We start from the raw sequence: 26,965 nt of genomic DNA, 5'->3' as shown, positions 1-26,965 counted from the left end.
AGGGATTTTCATGGGACCTGGGGAATTAGGTTTCACCCAGGCCACAGGTGAATGGGGGAGATGAGCTATTTCTTCAAGACAACCAGGTCTTAGAAACTCACCATCATCGTAAGGTAGTCACTTCTTCACTCACAGCTGCTGCACTGAATGACCCTGAGGTCAGGCTGTGAGGACTGAAGTGAAGTGAATCTGTGTCCAACAATGTCACCTGGTTTCTGACTCTCAGATGCTGCATCCTTACCACAGACCCTAGGCACTTCTACCTTGTTCTGTCTCGTCTCTTCCTCTGCATTCTCACAGCACCTAGAGTATACTGGCATCGTTTCCATAGCGGAACACTCCAAAGTTATTTGACCCCAACTCCGTCTCCCTTCAATACTGATTTCACAGTATATTTACCCACTTCATTCGACTATGTATCCACAGTGCAAGTACTCAATAACTGCTTACTAAATGAATAAACACAACCTAGTCCCTAAGTAGAAGGGATCACCCCGCCTCCTACATACACATGCAATCGTATTTGCTGTTTAGAATGTCACTCAAATGCTACCCTTCCTTAAGCACTCACTGCCCTACCCACCTGCAGCAGTGACTTCTGTAGTTACCTATGGCAGCTGTTTCTGTTCTACGATAATATCAAATGCATAGTTGAATCTGTGCTGCCAAGATATCACTCTAGTGGACAATTTGGTATACTGATCATACCTGTAGCTTACTACCCCAAGGCCATGCCCTGGGCCTTAGGGACATTAAACAAATGCCCCCAGCACTGGCACCAGTGAACTGTGGGTGCCGCACTTTGACAGTCCGAGGATCTGTCATTCTCACCTTCACTTAACTTGCTCCCAGATTTAAGAAAGCAGTTTGCACCTTCCTGGACCTACGCCTGCAGACTGCTGATACTATGACCAAGTGCAGGCAGGTGCTGCGGGGGCCCAGGGGACCAACTTTCATCTGCACCTGAGCGGCTGGCTTAGCCTCGATCTGCATTCCACAAGACCCAAGGAAACGGGTGTTCAGAAACCGTTACTCTTTAAAATAGAGAGTAAAATACCAATAAAATCTGATTCTCTCTATTTCCAACAAATTCACAGACTGTTTTTGTGTGTGTCATGCAGTTATCTTGGTAGGATACCAACACATCTGTCTAACTTTTGGGAGAGCCCCTTGTCTTTTTCCAAGTACTTTGAAAGTGTGTTTTACTTTTCTGAACACAGCCATTCCACAAATGGAAGGGTCACCTGAGCGCTACAGGGAGCCATGTAAAACCATGTAAGTCCAGTACTAAGGTACTGAAAAATAAGTTAGAATCCATCCCAGACAGAGTACCACATGACCACTAATAGTACATTCTCCAAGGTTATCAGAGATGGGAGGAGATGTTCATCACTGCATGTTATCTGACAAAAGCAGAACATAGACCTAAACATGTTGTAAGTCGATGGCAATACATAAATAATAAATAAAGTACTGCTGGACTAGAGAGATAGGTGCTTCTGTACTTGCTACTCCTATAAAGGATCCAGGGTTCAGTTCTTAGCAGCTATGTGGAGCCACTCACAATCATCTGTAACTCCAGGCCCAGAGAATCCAACATCCTCTTCTGGCTTCTTTGGGCATGCACACACACACACACACACACACACACACACACACACACACACACACACACATATTCATGTTCATACCACAAAATAAAATATTTTTTAAAAGATATACTATAGAGCAGCTAGAGAGATTGATTGCTCAGTGGTTAAGAACTTGTTGTTCTTGGAAAGGACCTGGGTTTGGTTAGTGGTACCCAACTGGTGACTTACAACCATTCATAATTACAGTTCTAGGGGATCCGATGCCCTCTTCTGACCACGGCAGGCAACATAATCATACATATAAAAGAAATAAATCTAAAAAGAAAAACGTAAAAAACGTACTGCAGACAACTAAAAAGTAGTACTAGAGGCAAATACACTGAAAACATGCAGTGATGTTCCTTGTTGGTTAGACTGTGAGTGTTTATGTCATTCACTTGATTTATCTTGCTTTTATTGCTAGAATAAATAAACATTTAGAGATACTAATAGTTTCATTTTGACTCATTTATTTTACATTCTCTACAAAGCCATGGGGAAAAACAAGAATCTAGCCTTGGGTCCAGCATCACTGGGCTCACGGTAGCCAGTCCAACCCAAATAACCATGTTCCCAAGAGTCTGGAAACTTGTGTCAGCCTCTGGCAACATCCCGACTAGCCCCCTCTGTATTTCCCTGATCTTCCCTCAACATCCTTCCCAGTTTTCAGGGAAGCACATAGACCATAGACCTTGACTCTACTCTTTGTTTTCACGAAGTTGGGCTCCTGTGTATGACTGAAACGACCCAAAAATTAAGGGTTGGAAACTTGCTGACAAATCCAGCAGACATGTGTGTAGCTAAACCTGCCAGCACAACTCTGGCAGGACTCCGAGAACCTGAGATGCAGCTAAGCAGTGTGGGCATCGGCCTCTGGCCTCTGCCTCAGTTACACCTTGGGTGGGGTCAACACAGGCTGTAAAAGTGTGCTGGGTTTCTCCAGGAATCACCATTCCCTGGGCTGTCTGCCTTCCCACTGCTCCCCCAGCCAGTCCTGGCCATCTCTACAGAACAAAAGAGTAAAGGGGGCTTTTGTCTGGGGTCCACCAGTCACGATGGGACAGATGTCAAAGCAAGACACATCAAGCACACAGCGGAGAGGAGAGGAGCAGCTGAGTCTGAAGACCAGACTCAGTTCTCGCTTTGAGATTTCTCTCCCCTTGGCCCTTGTTTCATGTGTAAAACAAGAACTACAGGTTCCTGGGATTTTTGTTTTCTTTTTTAAAGCAATAGACCTTCTTTTTAAAAAGTAAAGTTGTGCATCACTTAACAACAGGGATACATTCTGAGCCCTTTCATCTGGTGATTTTGTTATGCAGAAGACATTATAGATTTGGTATGAAACTTAGATGTAAGAGATACTGCACACCAGGCTATATGGTACATACCATCAAATACACAATCGTCACCCACCAGAACATCATATGTAGCACTTGACTATACATAAAATATAGACAGATAAAATGAGAAGGGCTCCAGCTAAGAAGCTAAAGAAGAATCAGAACTCAGTTTATACACTCTCCTTAGGAAGAACCTTCTAGTGCTGTTCCCAGGAGCAAAAGCCTCTGAAGTGGATGGACCAGAGATCCCTCATTCCATAATCCCTCAGCTCCAAGTCTGATGCAAACTTACCGGTCGATGGCAATAACCCCAAGGGTAAGCATGCTGGCCGAGCTGATCAGCAGGTAGAGAAGAGCAGAGAAGTTGCACCAGACCACGCCAAAGATCCATTCCCTCCGGATGGAGCTAGTCACCACAAATGGCAGCACCAGCACAGACAGCAGGAAGTTGGACAGGGTCAGGCTGAAGACGAACTTGTTGCTGAGGGTGAGGAGGTAGGACTTCTTGTACAAGGTGATGACAATGACTAAGTTGCCCAGGCAGACAAAAACAGTGATGATGATGATGGCGATGAACTCGGTGACCACACCCCCTTCACCACCCTCCGTTGCAGTGAGGTTGCTCAGCTCCTTCCTGTAGTGGAGGGAGGAGTTGAGGCTCATGGTCAGTGCACCTCGGGATGCGGTGAGCAGTGCATGCTGGACGGCTGTGGAAAGAGGGCAGGGCCAGGGGTGGGGAAGACTCATCAGACCACATCACTGCACTTTAGGAAAGAAGGAGCCCAGCTTAGCAGGGCTGTCCTATACCTCATGTTTACCAACTGGGGTCTCTTGGACAGTCTCCCACGAAACCTCTGCAACTTGTTTTTGTTTGTTTGCATCTTTCTGACTCTATAATTGACTAGTGTGTCCATCTAATACCCTGTGGTAGCTTGGATTTGGAATGTCTCCCAAAGACCCATGTATCAAAGCCTTGGTTCTCAGCGTGGCACTATGAAGGGGACTGGGATGAAGCAGTTAGGATGTGAGGTCTGATGTACACTTCAGAGAAGATTACGGAATCCTGCCTCTTTCTCTATTTTGCTTACCGACTGCTATGAGGGAAGCAACTCTCCTCTAACATTTACTTTGTGCTGTGAGGTGCAGCTTGTCACATGTCCCTAACAATGGGCCAACTGCTCCCCATCTGGATTCAAACCTCCAAAACTCTGAAGTAGAACACCACTCACCCTCCACCCCTTAAATTTCTCCCATGAGGTACTGGGCATCGTCGAATCCAGCATCCTGCATATAATATAGGCAAGAAGCTTCTACCACTGAGCTAGCTATACCCAGCCCAAAACTGCACTTTAAACAAGCAGTCAGAGGGACAGGTGGCTTAAGTATGCTCTGTGGGCCATTTTGTAGATTGCTGCTCTGGACCCTTGCTCCTTGGGTGGATTTTCAACTGGCAACACAGAAGCCAGACAGGAGCTCACAAGGGCTGCAGGCCACCTGCACTTACAGAATAAAAATCTACACTTTAACCCCATCCCAGCTTATTGCAGACACATTAAACTTGACCACTAGATTATCCTAATATCACATCTGTGTTTCTGAGCAGGGTTAATCAATCAGGATTAATGCTGGAACAGGGTGATTGCTCTCATTAGACATGGAGGAAGCAAGGAAGCAGGTAGGAATTGTGGGTGGGGACAGGAAGACACTGTATTGGCCCATATAGACATCACTGCTCTCAGGAAACTGGCTTGCGATCTCAGTTAAAATTCAAGGTTGACACATTTTAAGCATACAATATGTAAACTAATGTTTCTTTGAACTTTCATCTACTTTAATCAGCATTAAAAAAAAAAAAAAAAAAATTCCCTACCTGCTCTCGTCCAGAACAGAAAAACCAAAAAGAAAGAAAGGCAGCTTTCTGTGAGGCAGACAAGGTCCCTGGTGAGTAAATCACTCCCACACAGCAGCAAGATGGTCCCCAAACGCTGTCACCCTGTTGGGCTTATATAAGTATGTGGTCAACTGATTCTATGCAGAGTTTAGATCATAGGAAATGTGCTGTGTCCTGAGTCTTAAACATATGAAATTAACGTTTCTAAAGCTAAGTGCAAACATTATTTCTATCAAAGTTTGCATTGTGCAACATATTTCCAGGCTGCTAAAATATTCTAAATCTTGATCCAGTTTCTCGATGTCTTAGTTCCCCACCTTTAATTTTTTTTTTTTTTTTCCCTCCTGGCTAATTGAACACAGAAGCCCTTAAAGATGTGACTGGAGTGAAAAATACTACAAATGAGTATGTCCTCAGGACAGAGACTTTGGTTACATGTCCCTAGCACCTGGTCAGGCCCCTACTTCACAGAGGGCAACTAAATAACTTTGTTGGTGAATGACTTCAACACCTTGTGAGAGAGTTAACAACATAAAGGCAGCCCCTGAGAGAATAATAATGGATGCAAAGCCCAGGAAATGAGACCAAGGGAGTCTCCACTGGTCCTGTTAGCAAGCCTGTCAGTCACTGCAAAATGAGGGAGCTGTAATTGGCAAGAGTCCTTGAGGTCTCCTGGTCCAACCCTTCCCGGGAAGGAGAGAAGGAATGTGGGTCAAAGAGGTGCCCACCCAGGGGAATCCAGATCCCTAGTCTCTGACAGTAGGTCTGCAGTGGGCAGTACAAGCCCAAGCAGATCCCTCCTCACTGGGGTTTAAAAAACCAGAGAGAGGATTTAGAAGGCCCCAGCCATCGCTGGCCTCCTGGCTGACAGCCAGCTTACCTGGGGGCCTGACAAGCCAGGACCCATTGAATCGCAGCACATTCCAGTGTGACTCACATTTCTATTTTCCTGAGCATCCTCCACTGCTACGCACAATGGTGTTTCTGAGCTCGCACACCGCACTGACCAACAACCCAACGCTTCTGATGCACAGCTAGACAGGAACACGGTTAGGGTGTCAACACATGGTCAGCAACCGTCCCTGAAAGAGCTAAAGTCCCAGGAGGGCTGGCAGCTACATACCTTTACCTTTACCTTTACCATCACAGATGCAAGGGTAGCGGCCCCTCTCCAGGAACCACCTTTAGTCTAGCCATCCATTTCCAAAGACAGTAAACCACTGGCTGCCTCAGGCCACTGGCAACAGCCTCAAGCCATCCAACATGGAACCTTGTCACTCAAGACAGCAATCTATATCCTGTTTTAAATTAAAACACACGGTGGTGCTGGAGAGTCCAGAGAAGATATCTGTGAATTGTACCAATCAGTTTGTGTGAGGATATTCCAGTACAAACACAAACACAAGGCTGGAGCCACAGGGACAGAGTTACCCCAGTACTATCTTCTCTCTTCCATGACCCCAAATTTGCATATTTTGGACCCTGCCTCACATTCTTCCCTGGAATTCTGGTTATGGCTGGTTTGTACTACATTTCCTACTCCATTATTGCTGCCTAAGTCATTGAGGAGGACAGGCACTTAGGGGCTGAGACCACATACAGACTTCCACACCAGCCCACTCAAGGTAGGTAAAGCCTACCATTCCTACTTTTGATCCACAACTACAGGCAAATCCACTGACTACCATTTCCTGGCCAATGGAATGAATGACTTCTATATCCCACACAGAGGAATTGCAAGGATGGAGTTTGTGTCCTGCACATCTGGCACAAGCCTGCCTTTGCCACAACTGTTTAAACTCTTTCTACTTTGGAAACGTATTTTCTCATTGGGGCAAACCCAACATCTCCAGCTCCAGAGATCAGTCCTCGATCTAGGGTGAAGCTGTTCACAGCCACCAGCCTGGGGATGACAGAATTCCAGGCTCAGGACTTTGGCTGAGAGTGTTAAGAGGACAAACTAGCCAACCAAGGGCTATATTGACTGACACAACGAGAGAATCAGCTGTCTCTACTGACACTACATAGGAAAGGCTTACCCGGAAATAAAGCTGAGAGAGTGATAGTGAGTGGTGTGGTGGTCTGGGAAGAGAAAGGGACAAGATACAGGTTAACCCACCTGAAAATGCTCATGGAAGAGTGTGTGATTCTAAAATCTTGCTTTTCTCAATTACATTCACAGACTGTCCCTGCCCCCTAATTATCCTAACTTCTGTAAGTATCTGTCACTTGAAACTCAGCCCTGACTAGTTTCCTAACACATCATGATCTGCATTCAACATTGTCAAGAGTCTACTTCTTTTGCCAAGTTTATGCCAACTCCTCAGACACTGCTCTGCTTCTTCAGCTGCCTTCTGGAAACTTCCATATTGTTCTCTTCTTGGACCCACAGACTGCCCTTGCATGAAAGTGTGGGAAGCCTTTCATCTCCAGAGAGGGCTATCTATAGGGTCAGAAGATCCGTGTCACCATCCACAGGCACTGTGGGGCAAAGGTGACTTCCATGTCGGTAAGTGTATTGTCAACTTAACACACGTGACACAAGTTGGAATCATTTGGGAGGATGGGACCTCAACTGAAGTGACCTGTGGGGAGTGAAGTGACTGATGTGGGAGGGTGTAGCCCATTGGAGGTGTTGTCACCATGGGCTGGTGGTTCTTGGTGATAAAAGCAAGCAGGGTGAGCAAGCCAGCTATGAGAAGCAAGCCAGCAAGCAGTGTTACTCCATGGCCTCTGCTTCAGCTCCTGCCTCCAGGTTCCTTCCCTGCTTGAGTTACTGCTCTGACATCTCTCAGCGATGGACTGTTACTTCCCCAAGTTACTTTTGGTCATGGTGTTTTATCACAGCAATAGAAACCCTAAAACACCTGCCTACTTCCAGAAAGGACCAGCAAAGGACAGACACAGAGACTGCAAACAATTGGTGGGCACTGTGAGGATGGAGGAGGCAGGACTTCTCTGAGAGTGGACCACTAGACAGGACAAGACGGTGGCTGTTTGCTCTGAAGTTTAGCTGTAGAGAAAATTTTGGCATTTTGGCAAAAAAGTTCCTTTCTTATAACCCTGGGTACTCCCTGAATGAGCCTTTCCTTCCAGGTTGGGACTTCTTCATTCCTACCCCACACATCCTATACCCCATCTCAGGAAGGGCTGACCAGCCTGAAAAGCTAGGACCACACATGCCTTCATTTGAGAGGACGAAATGCAAACACATAAATGCACAAGATGATCAGCTATCCCCCAGGGAAGGAAATATTCCAAAGCATCACTTCAAACAAGTCCCAGTGGGTCAGTCACTGTGCTATTTTGATCATACTCCCAGAGGCTCATCATCTGCACACCTCAAAGCAGCACATCAATCACAGTAGCTGGGGGTGGGTGGAGCTGGAGAGAAGGTCCTAATAACCACCTTGTTTGTACTTCAGATAACTGAAAGGAGTATGAACCCCCACTCCAATCCCACCCACAAACAAGGCCACACAGCTTGACAGGAGTCAGAAAGGGATCACAGGGTCCCTGATCTTCATACCTATGTGTATAAAGAGCTCTCTCTCCAGTCTGCCTTCATCATGCTCTGGCAGTCACATGAAAGTCTAAAGATAGCAGGTACAGGAAAATGGCCTCAGTTATCCCCCATCCCTCCCCCAGTGGCCTTCCCAGAGTTTGTTCAGTGCTTTGCTTCACTTTGTTTCCCCGCTGGGTCCCACAAAGCAAGTCATGAGCTTGCTCGGAGCCTCTTGGTGTGTGAATTAGGTCTGCATTCTGGTCTGCTTGGAAAATACATCAAGGAAAAGAAAAGAAGCAAGCATGAAAATCCACATGACATTGTGGTCTCTTTCTAAATTTTTAATTTGCTGTCAGCAACCGATTTGCAGCATCCTTCGGTACTACAACTGGGAGTCTGTGGTTTAGGGTTCTTTGCTAGCTTCTGCCACTATGACCCTGTCCATGAGAGCATAAAGTGTGCCCGTTCAGAGTCTGTCCAAATCCAGGCTGTTGACTTGCTAAGTAGCCTCTCTGAACATCAGTTTCCATCTGTAAAGTAGAGGGAAAGGGAGTGCCTGTTCTAGGGCTTGTCAATGAGTCAATATTTGATATTTGTACAGTTCCTAAAATAGGGCCTGGGTCCATATAAGTATCCATTAAGTAAAGTAGGAAATGGGCTGAACAAGGTTAAGTTAAAGGTAACTAACTTTAGCTCTACAAGCTGGCTCTGTGGCTGCCAACTGACCTTTAATCCATCCACTCATCACAACACAAGAGAGTCTACTTGGTGTAGCCTCGTTTCATTTCACACATCTCCCACACACATGCATCACTGCACAGATCCAGCCGACCTCCAGTGGCTGGGCTAGGTGCTCTTTACTTTCAGCCTACTTGGAAGAGTCCCCTGTTAATAATCTTTAAGAGATCTATTTGTCAAATAACTTCATTGAAAGAGAAAACGCAAACTAATAAATAGGAGGAGACTGAGGGCTTGAGATAACGCAAAAAAAAAAAAAAATACACGAATTCATGACATTGGATTTGACAGTGATATCATGGACAAGAAACTAAAGGTGTAGGCCATAATGAGAGGAAAAAGCCAGAGATGACACTCTCTGTCTCTGACACACACGCATACACGGAGAGAGACGGACAGACAGACACAAGAGAAATAGACAAATTTGATTTCCTGATTTTTTTTAAGCTGTATGCATCCAAAGATACTCATTTCCCCCCTGAGACAGAGTTTCTCTGTATGGCCCTCATTGTCCTGGAACTCTCTCTATAGACCAGGGTGACCGCAAACTCAGAGGGATGCACCTGCCTCTGCCTCTCGAGTGCTGGGATTAAAGTTGTGCCCCACCACACCTGGCTAAGATACTCACTTTTTACTCAACAGAATAAAAAGGTAACTCACAGAAATGGAGAAAATTATGCATCTGATAGGACATTAATATTCAGAATATATAACAGGCACCTAAAACTCCAAGAACAAAAATGCAAACAATCCAACTGGAAAACAGGCAAATGATTTGAATAGTGTTTCTGCAAACAAAGCAAGCAGCCAAGCACATATGCACAACATCACCAATAAGTTATAGAAACACAAAGGGATTCTTCCACTCATTAACAAGCAGAAATGGAGGAAACACATATTGGTGACCATATGACAGGAAAAACTGTACCTCTCTGGGCATGGTCGATGGACATCTCTAATCCTAGCACTGGGGAGGCAGAGGCCAGGGGATTTATACAAGTTTAAGGTCAGCCTGGTCTATATATTGAGTTTCAGACCATCTAGGGTAACATAATGAAACTGTTTCTAAATAATAATAATAGTAATAAAATTTTTAAAAGACAAACAAGCCTTGTGGACTACTTACTGGTGAGGGGTGAAATGGTGGCACCAGTGTAGAAAAGTTCCTAAGAAATTTAGTGCAGAGAATTATTACTGTATGATCCAGCAATCCCACAAAAGAACAGAAAGCAATGCCTGCAAGGCTGATCCATAGGTAAAGACAGGGGCATCGCATGTCTGCAACCTGAGTTCTATTCCTGGAACCCACAGAGAGGTGGGAGGGGAAAAGCTACTCTACAAGGTTGTCCTCCAAGCTCCACATGCACGCCCTGGTGCACATCTCTACTGATTCTAAGAACTGAAAACAGAGTCTCTGAGATACTGGTCCTTCATGCTCAGAATGGCCCTGTTCGCAACAGCTGAAATATTGAAGCAATTTCTAAAACTGCACCTAAAGACCAGCTGCTCCTGGAATGCTTCATTCTGGACAGCTGAGTTTTCTGACCGGTGGGGTGTTATTGATAGCATGTTAACTCTTTCTAGTAACCCCTTCAGCAAAATACATGAAATCCATCATACTTTTCCATGAGCTTTAGCTTACATGGATGGTTGTTTTGTCTGCATGTATGCCTGTGCATCATGTGTGTGCCTGGTGCCAGAGTACCCCTGGAAGGACAATAGATCCCCTAAAATGAGTTACCCACACTTGTGAGCTGCCATTTGAGTGCTGGCAATTAACCCTAGGTCCTCTGGAAGAGCAGCCAGTATTCTAAACCTTTGCCCTATATTTTAAAACAGTACATAAGACATGGATCCCCCATAATACATGAGCCTTAGAAATCAGTTCCAATGCTATCACTTGCTTTTGAAACCTCCACGGTTGTTAGCTTCACAATTGATCAGCTAGTGGGTTATGAGAGTGGATCACTGCCACATGATCTGAAACACCAATCCCCATGACAGTGACAGAGGTCATACTATTTCCTTGAACACCAACCACGCAGGTGAGTTTCTGCTGTCAAGTTGACACAGTCTAGAATCACCAGGGAAGGAACCTGCTTGAAGAATTACTTACATCAGATTGACCTGTGATCATGCCTGTGAGAGATTGTCTTAATTGATGACTGATATGGAAGGGTCCATCCCACCGTTAGCAGCACCATCCCTGGGAAGGAGGGCCTGAACTATCACAGAAAGTTAGCAGCATGTGAGTGGGCTAGTGAGCCAGAGAGAGAGAGAGAGAGCCAGTAATCCTCTATGGTTCCTGCCCTGACTTCCTTCAGTGACAGACTGTGATATAGAAGTGTAAGCAAATAAATACCTCTCTCCTCCCCAAGTTGCTTTTGGTGATGGCATTTGTCATAGCAACAGAAGAGCAGACTACAACAGCCATGGTGACGTGCATATTCTTTTTATGCTTTCAATCTGCTCTGCTTTAGCTCTCCATTTCCCAATATTTAACCTGCAATTCATCTGCTAAGGTCACTAACAGCACGCATAAAATAAGAGTTAGTGACTTCCGCAGGGAAGGGTTCCATACAAGGTCAGTGGCACACTCTCTGTCTTAGGGAGCCACTTCCTCTGGTGTCTTTGAGGTGAGCTGATCTCCTGGGCAGGCCCATGATAAACGATGTGGCTCAGGCTAACAGCAGCATGTTCTGGACACATAGGACCCTTGAAACAGCCAGAGCTTGGGATCTGGCTTAATAATTTGTAAGTAATAAATGGGAAACTGCTGGATTTGGATTTCACCCATTGGATTTCACCCACTGGCATGAATTACACCAACGCGTTGTCGCTGGGCTGTTCCAAAAGGCAAAGTCGGAGAAACCTGAGTTTCCTGCAGAAACCATAGGGGTCCATGTACAAGGTGTAAACAGCCTGTATGAGGAAGAGTGTCACTGTTCCTGGCTACCATACTCCCTTTCTTTACTTTATAAACTACCCTACCTCACATTCTCTGAGTGGATCATTTGGTGATGGTCACTGAGAGCAGTCCTCCTGCCCCCAATCAAGTACAGCCCAAGCACAATTGAGGGCTGAATAAGGGATATTACAATAAATGTCTCTGTGGTCAAGAAAATTCAAGTGCATTTTTCACATGGTAATTAATTCACAGTAGCTTTTTGTTCTTGGGCGTGTCCTCCAGTTGAAGAGATAATAAAAGGGCAAGGGAGGAGTCATGTGGGCTGGGAAAGCCATTCCTGTGCCCCAGGCCATGAGCCTCCTTAGCACCACTTATTACCACTTATTTGAATAGCATGTAGCTCAAGGCCTGACTAACATTTGAGCCAAACTCCCAAGAAGCCTTTCTGGAACATTCTGCTCCTACCATGGTTGTTGCCATCACCATACCTACAGTTTTTCTGTTCCATTTCAGTTATCTTTTCAGACACAAGCATTTTATACAGCACAAGGGTTTTCCTTGCCTTTTTTTTTTTTTTTTTTTTTTTTTTTTTTTAAGTAAGGTTGTGTTCCCTTCCAGGTGGCTTACAAATGTTTCTTGAGTGTCTTCTACTCAAGTGTCATTCTCCATATGCTTTCTTTTGGATTGGATATGAATTATTTCCCTAACAAAGTCATGTGTTGGAAGACATGGCTCCCAAAGCAATGTTGAGATGTGTGGCTTAAGGAAGGGACTGGATCACACATAAAGGCAATGACCTAATCAGTGAAAAAATTTGTTGATGAACTCATAATTTAATAAACTGTTGCAAAATTATGGAAGGTGTGGGAAGGGACCCATCATTAGAAGTACCTCACTGGGAGAAGTGCCTTTGGAAGTCCCCCATCGCCGCCCACCGTCCACTCTGTTCCTCTTCCTGCTTCCTAGCCATCAAGAGATAACCAGGTCTGTACATCCTCTTCATCATCAAGCTCTTCATCATGACAGGCTAGGAAACAGTGGAGCCAGCATACCATATGGTGGACCCTCTTAAGCCATGAGCCGAAATAGGTCTTCCCTTGCTTACGTTGTTATCCAGGTATTTGTCTCAGCGACCAAAAGCTAACCCTCTCTAATATCCTCTTAGATCTGGAAATCAGTAGAAGAACATGGGCTTTGGAGTCCTCACCCAACCTAGGTCTGGGTTCTGGTGATCTTGTCTTTTATCCTCTCTGAGCCTCAACTTTTCCATGAGGCAAAAGAGAGAATTAACTGACTTCATATGATTGCCAAAGGGGATATCAAAGGAAACACAGGTAAACGAAGTTGGCACAATGGCTACCAAGGTAAACTCTAAAATGAAGATATAAATGAAGGCATGGAAGATTTAATCTCTCAACTTCAAATGGAATTAAAGCCAGCTGACTACTTAGCTAGAGGACATGGATGTAAGGGGGAGAAGGTCAAATGAAAACTACCCAGGCTCCATTAGGGATTCAAGACCCCAAGACTGAAGTTAAGTGTAGAAAAATACTCCCTCCCAGTAGGGAACTGACTTAGCACTTGGTATCCAACCACCTATTTGCCACAGTGAAGTCTGGGTCACAGGCACGTTTAAATGTATCTCTACTTGTAACTATGGGTGGCCATGTTCCCTGCTTCCTTTGCCTCACAAGTCCTTCCCTTCAAGAGTGAACTTTCCTTGTGTAAGCAAAACGGCTCACAGTGATGTTAAAGAAGAGAACTGGGATGCCTGGGGAACAAGGCTGGTAAATCCAAGGAGACATCTCAGGTAACTGCCAGCTCAACCACTGCTAGAATAGGTGATTTTGCCCCCTCTGCAGGGAACACCTGGAACTGCTAGGAGGCATTTGGCTGTCCCACCAGGGGAAATGGCTGACTGTAAGTCAAGGAAAGGATGCTGGATGCACAGATCAGCCCCTATCAGTGGGGATAGGAGAATCCTGTCCTGTAGGAGCAATACTTTTTACTGTATAGGCTTAGTAAACAGATTAAGAAAAATAAAACAACTCCATACATATACAGACACACAAAGAAGTAAGGAAGTAATAAGACATGAAGAATACACTCAGTAGACCAAAATAATTATTTCTATTAAAGGCAAACAATGATTACATGTTAATTAGGTAACTATTTTTTTACTGATTATCCTCACTGAGCTAAGCAAACTAATTAAGCCCACACTGCTAAAATGATAATATTATTGCATTTAACTTGATTATTTATTGATTCCTTGAGAATTTCATACATGTAATAGTATAATCATTGTTGTTGTCGTTATTATTATTGAGACAGAGTCTCACTGTATAGCCTCAGCTGGCCGAGAACTCACTATGTAGACCAGGCTGGCCTCAAACTCACAGAGATCCACCTCCCTCTGCCTACTGAGTGATGGGATTAAAGGTATATGCCACCAAGCTTGGCCTTAGCAATATTTTTGAATGGCTCACAGGAATATTTCTTCCAAATCATTTTCTCTGGTGGCCATACATGAGATAGACACCTAAACAACCTATAGCCACACCGCTGCAGGTTTCTGGACACTCCTGTATATAATCTTATCCTACAATAGGCTCTCTGCTTGTCATTCCTCATTGCACTACACACACACACACACACACACACACACACACACACCGTGTACTGAAGATACTCGATGCTCAGCTACTCTTTACAGTTGTAACAGAAGCAAGATATGACCAAGTTTACAAGGGGGGAGGGTGGTGGGACACAAGCAGTAAATAATAAATATGTAAAATAATCCAGGTAGCAGTAAGTGCAATGAGGAAAAACAGGTCAGGCTCCATTGTCTCTTTTCCCTTGCTATAGTGAACTGTCTCACACTGCAGACTTTCTAAGAAAAAATTCGTTCAGTTCATGTTTTTGGAGGCTGAAACTCTGAACGTCCTGAGTGCATCATACCATGATGGATGGCATCTGGGAGGGACCATGAGAGATACGTGGTAAGACAGGAAGGCAGCACACGGGAGGCATCAGGGCTTACAGGTCTGTAACTCAACTCTTGAGGGTGATGGGCAGCAAGCTTGGTTCCTCTGGAAGAACAGCAAATGATCTCTGAGACATCTCTCTAGACCCAAGGGTCCTTTAGATACGCTTTCTCTCCATATGATTTCTCTACCACTAAAACTTTCCCAGTTAACTCTCCACTTTTACCCTAGAGATGACTCATATTCACCCTCCCTTAGATGTTTTCTCCCACATATAATGCACCCAAGCACTTCAGATGACACATACCAAAAAACAAACAAAAAACAAAAAACACAAAAGCAAAAACAAAAACAAACAAAAAGAAAACAGAGTTCACCATCTTAGCTCCTACCATCCCTATACACTATTCTTCATGTTTCTCCACTATGTAGAACACTATTCACTTCATCTCTTAAGGACTAAAGATACACTTCAGTTGGTAGAATACTTGCCTAGTACTCATCCTAGACTCTGTCCCCAGCACTAAATAAAGCATTCATGGTAACACACACTTATAATCCTAGTCCTGAGGAAGTGAAGACAGAATGATCAAAGCCATGTGTCACACAAGGGGTTCACACCCATCCTGGGCTAGAGAACCCATCTTTTTTAAAAAGCAGCATGTGCTGGAGAGAGGTCTCAGCAGTTAAGATCATATGATGCTCTTGCAGTAGACCTGGGTTCAGTTCCCAGCACTTACACCAGACTCACAGCCTCCCATAAATCCAGTTCGAGAGCGATCTAATGCTGTTTTCCAGACTCTGAGGGCATTTGGACACACATGTACTACACATACATATGTGTATGAATGTACACAAACACATAATTTTTTTTAAAAATTAGAAAAAAAGGCAAAACAAGAAAACAAGGGCATTTTAACGGCTCTTGCCAAATAATCCTGATAGGACTACTACAGCTCTGACTAACACTCAGGCAGTGTGATCTGGGTCAATGAATGAGCATATCCAAGCCTCAGATTTCCATACAGGGCAAAATAAGATTGTGTGTGTGTGTGTGTGTATAAATGTTGATTTGTTCTATTCCCTGTGGCAGACATCCTGTACATTACTAAAGTCTAGCTCAAAACTTCATCCATACTGTCATTACCCATCTCAGAATGCCCCCTAGTAGTAGACATTTCCATCTCATCTTCTTATCTCTGATGTCGCCCCCATTCCAATCTGTCCTTCCCACTCTGCCAGATTGATGGTTCCCCACACAGCCCTGACTACGCCACGTGATTCCCTTACCTACAAGCTTTATTCATTAATGCCTAGCTCTCGAGACACTGCCACTGTCCAGCTCTTGCTGGATACCCTTGCTCCCACTCTGCCTGCCCAAGAAAAGCACACCCTTAAGACATGGTGGGAAATGTCCTTTAAAAAAGGCAAAGAAATAGAGATTGGCTAAAAAAGACCCAGGGATGGATACAAACCCTGACCACAGAGATCACAGAAGAGAGGGAAACTGATGAGGAGGATAAATGCATTCATTAGTTCTGTGTACCCCGCTCCCCAGTGCTGGAACCCAGGGCTTCCAGCGTGCTACGTAAGTGCTCTTCCATTCACAGTCCAAGAATGAACATGTATGTGCTCCTGTCTGTGTGTGCGTGCATGAATGTTTTATGTGTGTGTATGTATATGTGTACGCACACACACATATATATGTATTTATTCATACACATATGTGTGTCTATCCCTCTCTCTCCTTCTCTCTGTGTCCATGGGGAGGGAATGGAGGAGGTCACACATGCCTGTAAATGCAGACAACTAGGGATGCCAGCTTCCCCTGGAGCTGTAGTTGACAGGCAGTTGTGAGTTGCATACATGGGTGCCAGGAACTGAACTACAGGCCTCTGCAAGAGCAGTATGTGCTCTTAACTACTGAGCCATCATCTCTCAACCCCTCTCAACATTTTTCTTAATTGAAAAATAAATAAATAAATAGGACTAAATTTAGGAAAGCCTAACCCTGAAATTGGATAGGGCTCCGTGGGAACAAAAACAGAAAACAGAGAGCCACCAAGAAAAATGACACAAAGCTAACCTCACCAAATTCAATTACTCCTGAACAACCATGCACACAACAAGAAAAGGGCAGAAAGGGGGAAAAAATGATTTGCTAACAAGTGGATGAAAGTCCAGAATCTAGGCAGAGTGTCTTAAATTGATGAGATTCCAATTCACCAGAAGGGGGGAAATGGCAAAGGAATTGACAGAGGACTGAGAGGAAATACAAGTTGATTTCTTAAATGTTAAGAGTAAATGTAGAAGAATCTATTAGCATTTAAAATGCACACAGCCAATACTGTTCCCTAAGATTCGGGATAAACTTAAAATGTCATATGCAGAAGTGGGTATAAAGTATGCCACAACATTCATTTTGAAAGGAAAAGAGAAAGATGAAAAGGTACATATTGTCCCACCTGTGGGTGTATGGATTACATCTGAAAGACAAAAACTAGCAAGACTGGCTATAAGTCAAAAAAGAAATACAGAGTTAGGGAACAGGAGTGGGGTGGAGTGGTTACTTTATATAACTTGTAGAATTTTGAAAGTTGTGATCTTTTTTAACTACAAGATCTAACCCTAAACAAGTATCCTTACATAAGTAAGATAATTAGATTCATTTTCAACAGTCCCTCAAGACCTCAATAGACAAAAGAGAGTTCTTTAAATAACTGCTTAAACTGGGGGTGGTGGCGCACGCCTTTAACCCTGGCAGTTGGGGGAGGCAGAGGCAGGTAGATCTCTGTGAGTTGTGAGGTCGAGGCTAGCCTGATCCACATAGTGAAGTCCAGAGCAGCCAGGGATACACAGCGAAACCCTGTCTCAAAAAGAAATAAAACATATAAATACAAATAACTAAAGTGTGTACATTCTTTGACCCACAGATTCTACTTCTAGAAATAATTTGTATCCAGAAATAGTCTAAATGTGCCATAAAGAAAGATAGGCAGATAAATAAAGCTGTAACAATCTAAGGGCCCACCAATAGGGAAATGTGAAATAGATAATAGTAAATACACTATCAAGTACTAAACAGCCATTTAAAGGGATGAATCTGCAAGGTGTGGTGATGCAGGTTTTTAATCCCAGCACTTGGAGACAGAGCCAGGTAGATTTCTCTGAGTTCAGGGCTAGCCAAGACTACAGTTAGACCCTGTCCCAATAAATAAATAAATAAATAAATAAATAAATAAATAAGAAAGAAAGATAAAAGAGAGAGAGAAGAATTATACCTATTATGAGATTAGATGATTTTTATGTCACATTGTTCAGTCAAAACAGTAAATTATGAAAATTATACATATATATGTCCTTATTTGTATGTTTTTTCAAAAGCATATTCAACATATTCAGGTTGGTTCTAAAGTTAGAAATGGAGACAATATTATTTTATGATGTCTTATACTGTGATGTAAATAAGTCACATATTACATATATACTCTATAATTAATTAATTAATTATTAATATTAAATATATGCATATATTACATATGTATCACCTATATTTCCAGGCATGGTAATACATAAGCACTGAAAAAGACCTGGAGGGAAGGGCTGGAGAGACAGTTCCCTCAGTAGAGTACTTGCCTTGAAAACATGAGGACCTGAGTTCACATCCTCATGCCCCATGTAAAAGTCTCATTCCCACATCTGTAACTCTGGCACTGTGAGCGAGGGGGTAGGTGATCCCCTGGAGCCCACTGGCCAGCCTAGAAGATCAGTAAGCTCCAGGTTCAGAAAGAGACCCTGTCTCAGAAGGATTTCTTCAGTACATAAGTTGACTATGGAAAGCTGCCCATGCTTCAGTAAACAATGCTCCCTCCCCCATGCACATGTCTGGGGTAGAGGGGGTTCAGTTAGAGAGGGAGGGGGAAAAGAAAAGGTAAAAGGGGGTGAGCATGGTCAAAATATAAACAGTAAGATGCAGGAAGGTTATCAACCTCTGGCTTCTACATGCACTTATACACAACACACACACACACACACACACACACACACACACACAGAACTTGGAAGGAAATACATTTGATGTGGTTACCTCAGAGATGGAAAAAGAGTCCGGGAGATATGAAAAGAACTTTAATTTTTCTATATACTCCTATATTAAAGAAGCTTTCCTCTTAACCTATGTTTTTGAAAACTTACTATATGCCAGACAAGCTCTATCATTATGTGCCCCAGATCATACACTGTAAAGGGCAGGACTGGGTACTTCAGATTATTCCCAGTCCCCTATGATTCCAGTATAATACAAACACAAACCAAAATAAAAGCACAATTGTACCTCATCGGGATTTAGATTTGGCAGACCTTCCTTCATGCTCCCAACTTTCCTTGAATATATCTGCCCTGAGTGCTACCCTCTCTACTGCCAGACAAAGAAAATGACCCCAGAAACAGACTGGAAACTAGTTGAAAGTATTCTTTCTTGGGAGGGGATAGGATCATGGGTAAGATTAGAATAAGGTGAATGAAGTATTAAATCCTTCCTCCACACTGACAGCTGACCTTCATCTTGCTAATATTTTTGGTTTTTAAAGACACCACTTCTCCCCTCCAGCCATGCTTTACAATGGTTCAGATAGACTGTATCTCAAAAGGTCTAATCTAGACTCTACACTGGTAGTCTGCAGACCACAGAACACCTGGACACACAATTTAGTGACTCTATATATTTAACAAAAATGAGTTTTGATTAAAAGCCATTTTTTTTAAAAGTGAGGTTCCAGCACACACATACATTTATAGTTTCCACAAAGCTCACCTCAGATAACAATGCGTTGGGACCTTGTGATAGTATCCACAGCTGGCTACCTCCTCACCGGGTGTCACTCTGGACATAACCCTACCCAGCCCACCTGCCCGACTTCTTCCTCTACTCTGGGTGGCATCGTCCATGGAATGTGTGCCATAGAACTACCTGGATCTGTTGACACTTAGGACAGATGAAGTTCAGACCCCAAACAGAGCACAGACCCTCTGATTACTCCATACTCCTTGGTCAGAGGAGTATGCAACACAAATTTGGGGAGCCTAGGTCTTGAAATTGGTACCAAAATACCGTGCAAATATCTTTCTAAGAAGGTCTCTAGGCTCACTGCCTAGATCTGCAGGACATAAAACCTGAGTCAAACGACCCCCACATGCAAAGCATTGCGAAGTCAAAAGATCCTAGTTCAGCCAGGTGGCAGAGTCATACAGATGTGGGCAAATTCAAGTCCTCCCCACTGCCCAACCCCTCCACTTAGAAAGTTGCAGGACACAGAGACCCTGTCTCAAACAAAACAAAACAAATTAACAAACAAAAAATAGGGCAGAGTATTTCACTTTCTAACTCAGTTTCCTCACTCATCAAAGGGCTGTCACGTGAATGGATTTAAAAGGTGAGTATGAAACCAGTTGTCAACACCTTAGAAGTATAAAACAAGGTCAGTGTAGGTTAGGGCAGGAAGAGAGGTTCTGGAAGAAGCCTGGTGGAAAGCCTGGCTACATAGCCTGAGGCCCCGCCCCCTTCCCATTCTTCCTAGAGGAGCTGGCAAACGCCTATTTTCACCTGCTCTCACGGTGGCTGAAGTAAGATGCATTACACGGTCAAACATCATCGATTTGGCAAAGCCGTGGCTCCAAGAGGCTGGGCTGAAACCCGGGCTCTCTCTACCGGGAAGAGACGGATTCCGATGTTCCAGTAGCCTCCAGCACCTAAGAGTCTCTGATCTACCAGTGTCTCCCACTGGGCACATCACTGAACCCAGGTCTTTCCCTCGAAAGCTGCAGCTTTCCCCTTACCTAACAGGGAGGAGGAATAAATGGTCGCTCTTGTAAACACTTTGCAAAAGGGATGAGAGGTATGATAACAAAAAGGCAGTCTCAGAGTTGTGCTACCCAAAGGTGCCAACGCCCGGCTGCAGCCACTGCTAAGCAGGCTCCTCTGAAGGGCGACGGGCCATTCCAACACACGTTCTCATGCCACACGCCTTTGTGCACAGGATGCACCCAGGCTTAAGCTCTTGGCCCAGTTGGTGAAGTGCTTCTCCCCAACCCCCAAACCAACCGAATCTCCCTGTTACAGATCTGAGGAGCAGGGGCACCCAGTCCACGGCGTCGGGGCGACGTCTGGGTTCGTCTGGCATCCAGGCTCTGGCACAGGACACCCTGAGTCCTGACCAGCAGGATGCTACTCACCTGGTCCTCACTGATTCCAGCCTGGGGTGGCGGCCGCTGCGCCCCACACCCCCATTCCTGAGCCGGCCGCAGGGGGCACGGCCCTCCTTGGCTGAGTCGGGGCAAGCACTGATGCTCTCTCCCTTCCCAAAGGATGTGCAGAGGGGCTCCGGGGAAATGGAGCGGGCTGCACCCAGCAGAACCAGGTGGGCTTCTGAAAAAAAAGCCTCTGGCCGATTGGAGGGGCACGTCCCCAAGGCTCTTCCTACAAAGAGCTCCAAAACCAGACGCGAAAGCACCAGCGCCCCAAATGCAAGGCGTCGTTCAGCCGGGAACGAGCCTCAAGAAGACTTGGGAGAGGGGGCGCCGGGAGAAGCGGACGCCGCCGAAAGGGAAGGGGAGGGGGGCCGGGGGATGAGCTGCAGACCTAGCCGGGCCGGCGCCTAGCACAATGCCTTCAGCGCCGCTCCATCCCCGGGCAGCCCGTCCCGCCCCGGCCTGCGTCCCTCACCGCTGCCCCGTCCCGGTGCTCACCGAAGCGCCGCGGCAGCTCAGGGCCCGGCCGCCTCCCCTCCCGCCGCTTCCTCCCTGCGCGCCGCGCCGCTCCCGGGACGCGAGGTTTCGGGTTTCAGCCGCCGAGCCCCGCTTCGCTCCTCCCGCCGGCAGCACGCGGCCCTGGGCCCGCAGCAAGGCCGAGGAACTTTGAGGCGCTCGCGCTCCGCCTCCCGCAGCCCCACGGCCCACAGCCCGCCCTCGTCGCCGCCCCGGCCGGCGCCCCGCGCCCCGAGCCCTGTGTCCCGCGCCCCGCCCCACTCTCCTTCCTCACGCCCCTTCCTCCACCGCTGCCGCCTCCGGCCCGGCCACTTTTCCCCCCATCTCTTCTCAGGACCAATCTCTAGGCAGACTCGGCCCGCTGCTCTTTGTCTCGCTCTCACTCTCTCCATTCTCCCACTTTTTGCCTTGAGTCCTCTTGTGATCTCTACTCAGGCCTTCTCTCTCCCCAGTCCAGCCTTTAGGGACATCCGTTTCCATTTCTTTCTCCATCCCTCAAGTACTTTCAGATTCTTCCCTCCTCGCAGTTGCACTCTCCTCCTCCGATCTCAAGTTGGACTCTGGGCATCCTTTTCTTCACTCACCTTTCCTTCATCCAGCCAACCACTGAGGGCATCTGTCTAGGACCAGACTCTGCCCTGGATCCTGGCAGTATCACAGTAAATAACCCCGAAGCCAGATTTTTAAGGAATAAAAAGCAGGTTGGAGTGGAAAGTGGATGTAAACAGATCTTCACAATGCCTCTATGCCCCCTCAAGCAAAGGCGGAGAAAAAGTGGGAATGAAGAGCAGGACCTGCTTACTCGGGACGAAAACTCCCTCTCAGTCTTTCCTTCCTTCTTCCTCATCTCACATATTTCAGACTCCTCCCCAGCCCCCTGTGTTTCTATGCTGCAATCTTAATAAGGAGATATTTAAAAAAGAAAGACAGAAAGCTTAAGAACGGTACAACTGCTAAAGAAAAAGAAAGAATAATAAAGGAAGAGCAAATGTGTCAGCGTAATAATCACATACAAACTGATAACGCCGTTGTCAAATTCCAGAGAGAATAAATAAAATACTGATACAGTGCTTAGAGTAGTATTCACATCCCTCTGAAATCCATCTGCTTGGATAAGTGAGTTAATTATTCCCTTGTCTCGGGACTGACACTGTGGGAGCTGCCTCCTGATTATTATTGGGCGCCATTTAGAACAATAATTTACTATCTGCCACCTGCTAAACACCCAACGGCTTTAGGGAACAAGTGGGGTAATGAGGGGGAAAACGAACAAACGGAAGGCTTGCTATTTTGTGTGATTCGATGCTTTTATTTGGTCAAAAACTAGCGGCTGAGTCCTTCTCAAAGTCTAGGTCATCCAGCCAACTAGATGCTTGAGGCAGCCTAAATCAAGCTGTCCTCAGGAGTATATTGGACATTTATTCCAGCATCTCTGATTATTAATTTAATTTAACATGGACTCAAACACCAACTAAGCCCTGTGACCCTGGGGGAGCTAGCAGTCTTTTTCGAGTCTCAGCTTATCCATATACAAAACGGGGGTGGGGGGTGGGGGTGGGGACCTACTTATCTGTGGGAATTAAAAGGTTAAATGAAGGACTAAAAAGATGGTTCCCTGCTTCTGAGCACCTACTGCTTTTCCAGAGGACCCAAATTTGAGTTCCAGGACCCATATCAAGTAACATCTGTAGCAACAACTCCAGGGGCATCCAACACCTCTGGGTTCTGTAGGCACCTACACTCATGTGTGCGCGTGCGCTTGCACGCGCACACACAGACACAGACAGACACAATTTTAAACACTTTAAAAGTTTTTTGTTTTGCTTTGTCTTGGTTTGGTTTTTTTGGTTTTTCAAGTTTTCGAAACAGATGTCTCTGTGTAGCTTTGGAGCCTGTCCTAGAACTTGCTCTGTAGATCAGACTGGGCTCAAACTCACCGAGATCCTCCTGCCTCTGCCTCCTGAGTGCTGAAATTAAAGGCATGTGTCACCAATGCCCGGCTACAATTTAAAATTAAAATTAAAAATTTCAAAGAGTAAAAGATATGCCCTAATGCTGTCACCCAGAGCCATACAATCTGAACACTAAGCTTTTCTGAAAGCTAACATTCAGGAAGGATCTGGAACTATGTGTCACAGAGTGTTGCTACTGAGCGAATGAGAATTTGGAGCAACTGGTTTCAGCTTTCTTGGCTCCCATGCAAAAACCACCTTCCACTGAGCAAACCTCTCTCAGACTTACTCTTTCATCTTGAATTCTTCAATAGAAACATTTTTTATCCTGCTGTTTATTACCTGATACATTATTTATCAGATGGTTTCTTACCCATAACTCACAAGCTTAGGACTTACTGTACATTTGGGGATAAAAATTGCTGCCAACAAACACATTTTTAATTGCTATCATAAGATTGTTCTGTGTTTTCCCCCTCCTGGAGTTAATATTGAGCTCTGAACAGTTTTCAGTCAGAAGTACAAAAAAAAAAAATAATCTGAAATGGTTATTGAACTAATTATTTCTCTCCATATCACTGAGTAGGTGACTGACAGTCATGTGCAAAAACTACACTAATTTTGTGCAAGAATATTATTATTATTATTATTATTATTATTATTATTATTTTGCAAAAAGAAGAGAAAGATACACACACACACACACACTACAAAAACAAAACCTTCTTCCCCAGTTGGTCTTATGAGCCATTCTTTTTTAGGACCCTCATAAAACTTCAGAGCTGAGAGGCCTCATCCAAATTAATCCCAAATGCTTCTTGAAGAATTCTCCTCTAATGAGGCATTTTTAAGTAAACCATCCTTTCAACCCATCTGTCTACAGAAAGCCAGTAAATGCAAGATGGTGACTTATGCTATCTGCACCACATGGACTGTTACCGCCTACTCTTCATAAGCAGCCTTCCTACCCTGATGGAAATGTCTCCTCTTCCAAGAAGTCTTCCCTGGGCGATGTGAAAGACTTTCAAACTCTCTCTGTTATTTGTCCTTTATAGAGTGTGCTTGGTGTCCTGCAAGCTCTTAAGAGGCATATACAGGCAGATCTCTGTGAGTTCCAGTCCAGCATGTTCTACATAGTGAGTTCCAGGGCTACATAGTGAGACCATGTCTAGAAAAAGGGACAGGGGGTATTTTTTTCTATTTATTTTTCTTTTAAACTTTTTCTTCATTATCTATTCTGTGCTCGTGTGGACATGTGTGGGAGTGCTAAGGCCAGTGGCCAAGGACACAGGACTAGCCACAGGAGACACCTCTTTTCTTCCATCATGTGTGGCACAGTGGAAACAGGCACCTCACCTCTATGGCTGAACCTCACCACCTCTCTATTCAGTTCTTTACAGGGTCCACTAGTAAATATGAACATCCCACAAGAGCAGGTTCCTATGGAATGGGGCACAGGGGTTTCTCAATCATCAATATAATGCCAGAGCTCAGCCTGATAAAACATTCAAAATAGGTGAGAGCTGTGGCCAGAGCACAGAGGTTATAGTGCTAGCCCCAAGCTAAGCATAATGGAGTGCTCCTTTAATGGCAGCCCTTGGGAAGCAGAGGCAGGTGGATAGCTGTGAGTCTGAAGCCTCTTGGTCTGCATAGTAAGTACTGAGACAGCAAGGGCTATACAGTGAAATCCTAGCAAAAACAAAAACAAAGGAGCCTTGGGGGAGGGTGGAGCTCTAACCTCTCTGGCAAGCAGGAAGACCAAAGTTTGGATCCCAGAACTGATGAAAATGTAGGGGGAGTGAAATGAAGCTGGCCTCTAATTGCAGTGTCAAAAGTCAGGTATTGGAATTCCCAGAAAAGCTGGCTAACTATTGGTGAGCTCTAGGTTTGATTGAGAGACCTCTCTCAATGAATAAGTGGAAAATGATCCCCAAAAATCAATGTCTGGCCTCTACATGCATACACACATACACAAACACACACACACACACACACTACATGTACACACCCACACATTTGTGACTCCCCCCATCCTATGGAACTATGTCTCAAATATAATGTAGAAGAAAGAAAAAGAAAAATGTTAAAAATATATTTATAGCAAAAGTAAATAAAGTATGTTTTTATGATGCTCGATTCTCAAACTCTGGCAGAGATAAAAAGCCCTTAAAGTATCTCAGATACCACAAACACAAACAATAAACTAAATTTGTTGTGTTAGACTTCACTAAAATGAAAAGTTTAGCACCCCCCCCCCCCAATAAGTCACTGAATGGACTAACATATATGCAAATCACAATCTGACAAAGGCTTGGCATCCGGGCATATCCGAGGAACTCCCGTCTCTCAATAAAAAGAGAGCTCATTTTCCAAACACGCATAGGTTCTTCTCCAAAGAAGGTAAATATACGGCCAATGAGCCTACAAAAGCTCCTTGGTGTTATTAGTCATTAGGGAAAAACAAATCAAAACAACGATGGCATTCTATTTTACACCCACTGGGATGGCTATGATCAGAAAGACAATAACAAGTGTTGCATAAGCTGTGGCGGAGTTGGAGCACTTGTACTTTACAGCTACTTCAGAATACGCTTTGGCAGTTTTTCAAAAATGTCACATATAAGGTTCTCATATAGCCCTGGGATTTCATATCTTGGTATCTACCCAGGAAAGATGAATGTGAAAACATGTACATGAATTTAGCTGTGTTATCATAACTTAACAAGAGTAGAAACATCCCAAAGTCTCTCACTGGAATGCATAGGCAAACTGTGGCAAATCCACACAATGGAATATTACTCAGCCATTGTGGATGGAAACAAGCTAATTGAAAGAAGTCAGACACAACACAACACATATCGTATGACTCCACTTTCATGGGTTATCCAGAATGAACAAATCGATAGAGACAGAAACTAGCTTATAAATTGTGTGGGACTAGCGATGGGGTTATCAGGTTGCTTCTGGAGAGGATGAAAATATTCAAAAGTTAAGTGATGATGATGATGACGACATGAAGCTGAAGACCAAAGAGGTGTATACTTTAAATGTGTGAGCTTCGTGACTTGTGAATTGCCTTTAAACAAGAGATGTTTAGAGCAAAAGAAATCCCCTGAAGAGTTTGTAAAAATGGATCTTAGGCCCCATTCCCAGAGATATGATGCTTGAGTTCTGGGTGGCTGCTTATCAGTATCAGGGTTACTATTTTATGATGAAACACCATGACCAAGAGCAAATTGAGGAGAGGGGGT

General features: G+C 44.7%; 1 protein-coding gene across 3 annotated transcripts in view; it reads right to left on the bottom strand.

The window, feature by feature from the left end:
• Gpr161 (G protein-coupled receptor 161) overlaps positions 1 to 22,435 on the bottom strand; it is a 32,914-nt gene extending 10,479 nt beyond the window's left edge. The window contains exons 1-2 of one of the 3 annotated variants that reach the window (XM_051186162.1): positions 22,347 to 22,435; positions 3,264 to 3,678 (exon numbers count right to left, since the gene is read on the bottom strand). In XM_051186162.1, the coding sequence (XP_051042119.1) occupies positions 3,264 to 3,634 (371 nt within the window). In that variant the 5' untranslated portion in view covers positions 3,635 to 3,678; positions 22,347 to 22,435. Of the gene's footprint in view, positions 1 to 3,263; positions 3,679 to 21,231; positions 21,426 to 21,744; positions 21,946 to 22,346 lie in introns of those variants that run through there. The other 2 variants (XM_051186159.1, XM_051186160.1) reach the window with 2 other exon arrangements.
• Positions 22,436 to 26,965: the final 4,530 nt, after the last annotated feature.

This window comes from Phodopus roborovskii, unplaced genomic scaffold (genome assembly GCF_943737965.1).
Source record: "Phodopus roborovskii unplaced genomic scaffold, PHOROB, whole genome shotgun sequence".
Taxonomy (NCBI): domain Eukaryota; kingdom Metazoa; phylum Chordata; class Mammalia; order Rodentia; family Cricetidae; genus Phodopus; species Phodopus roborovskii.
Note: the sequence above shows the minus strand (reverse complement) of the source record. Positions and strands in the feature narration are given on the sequence as shown.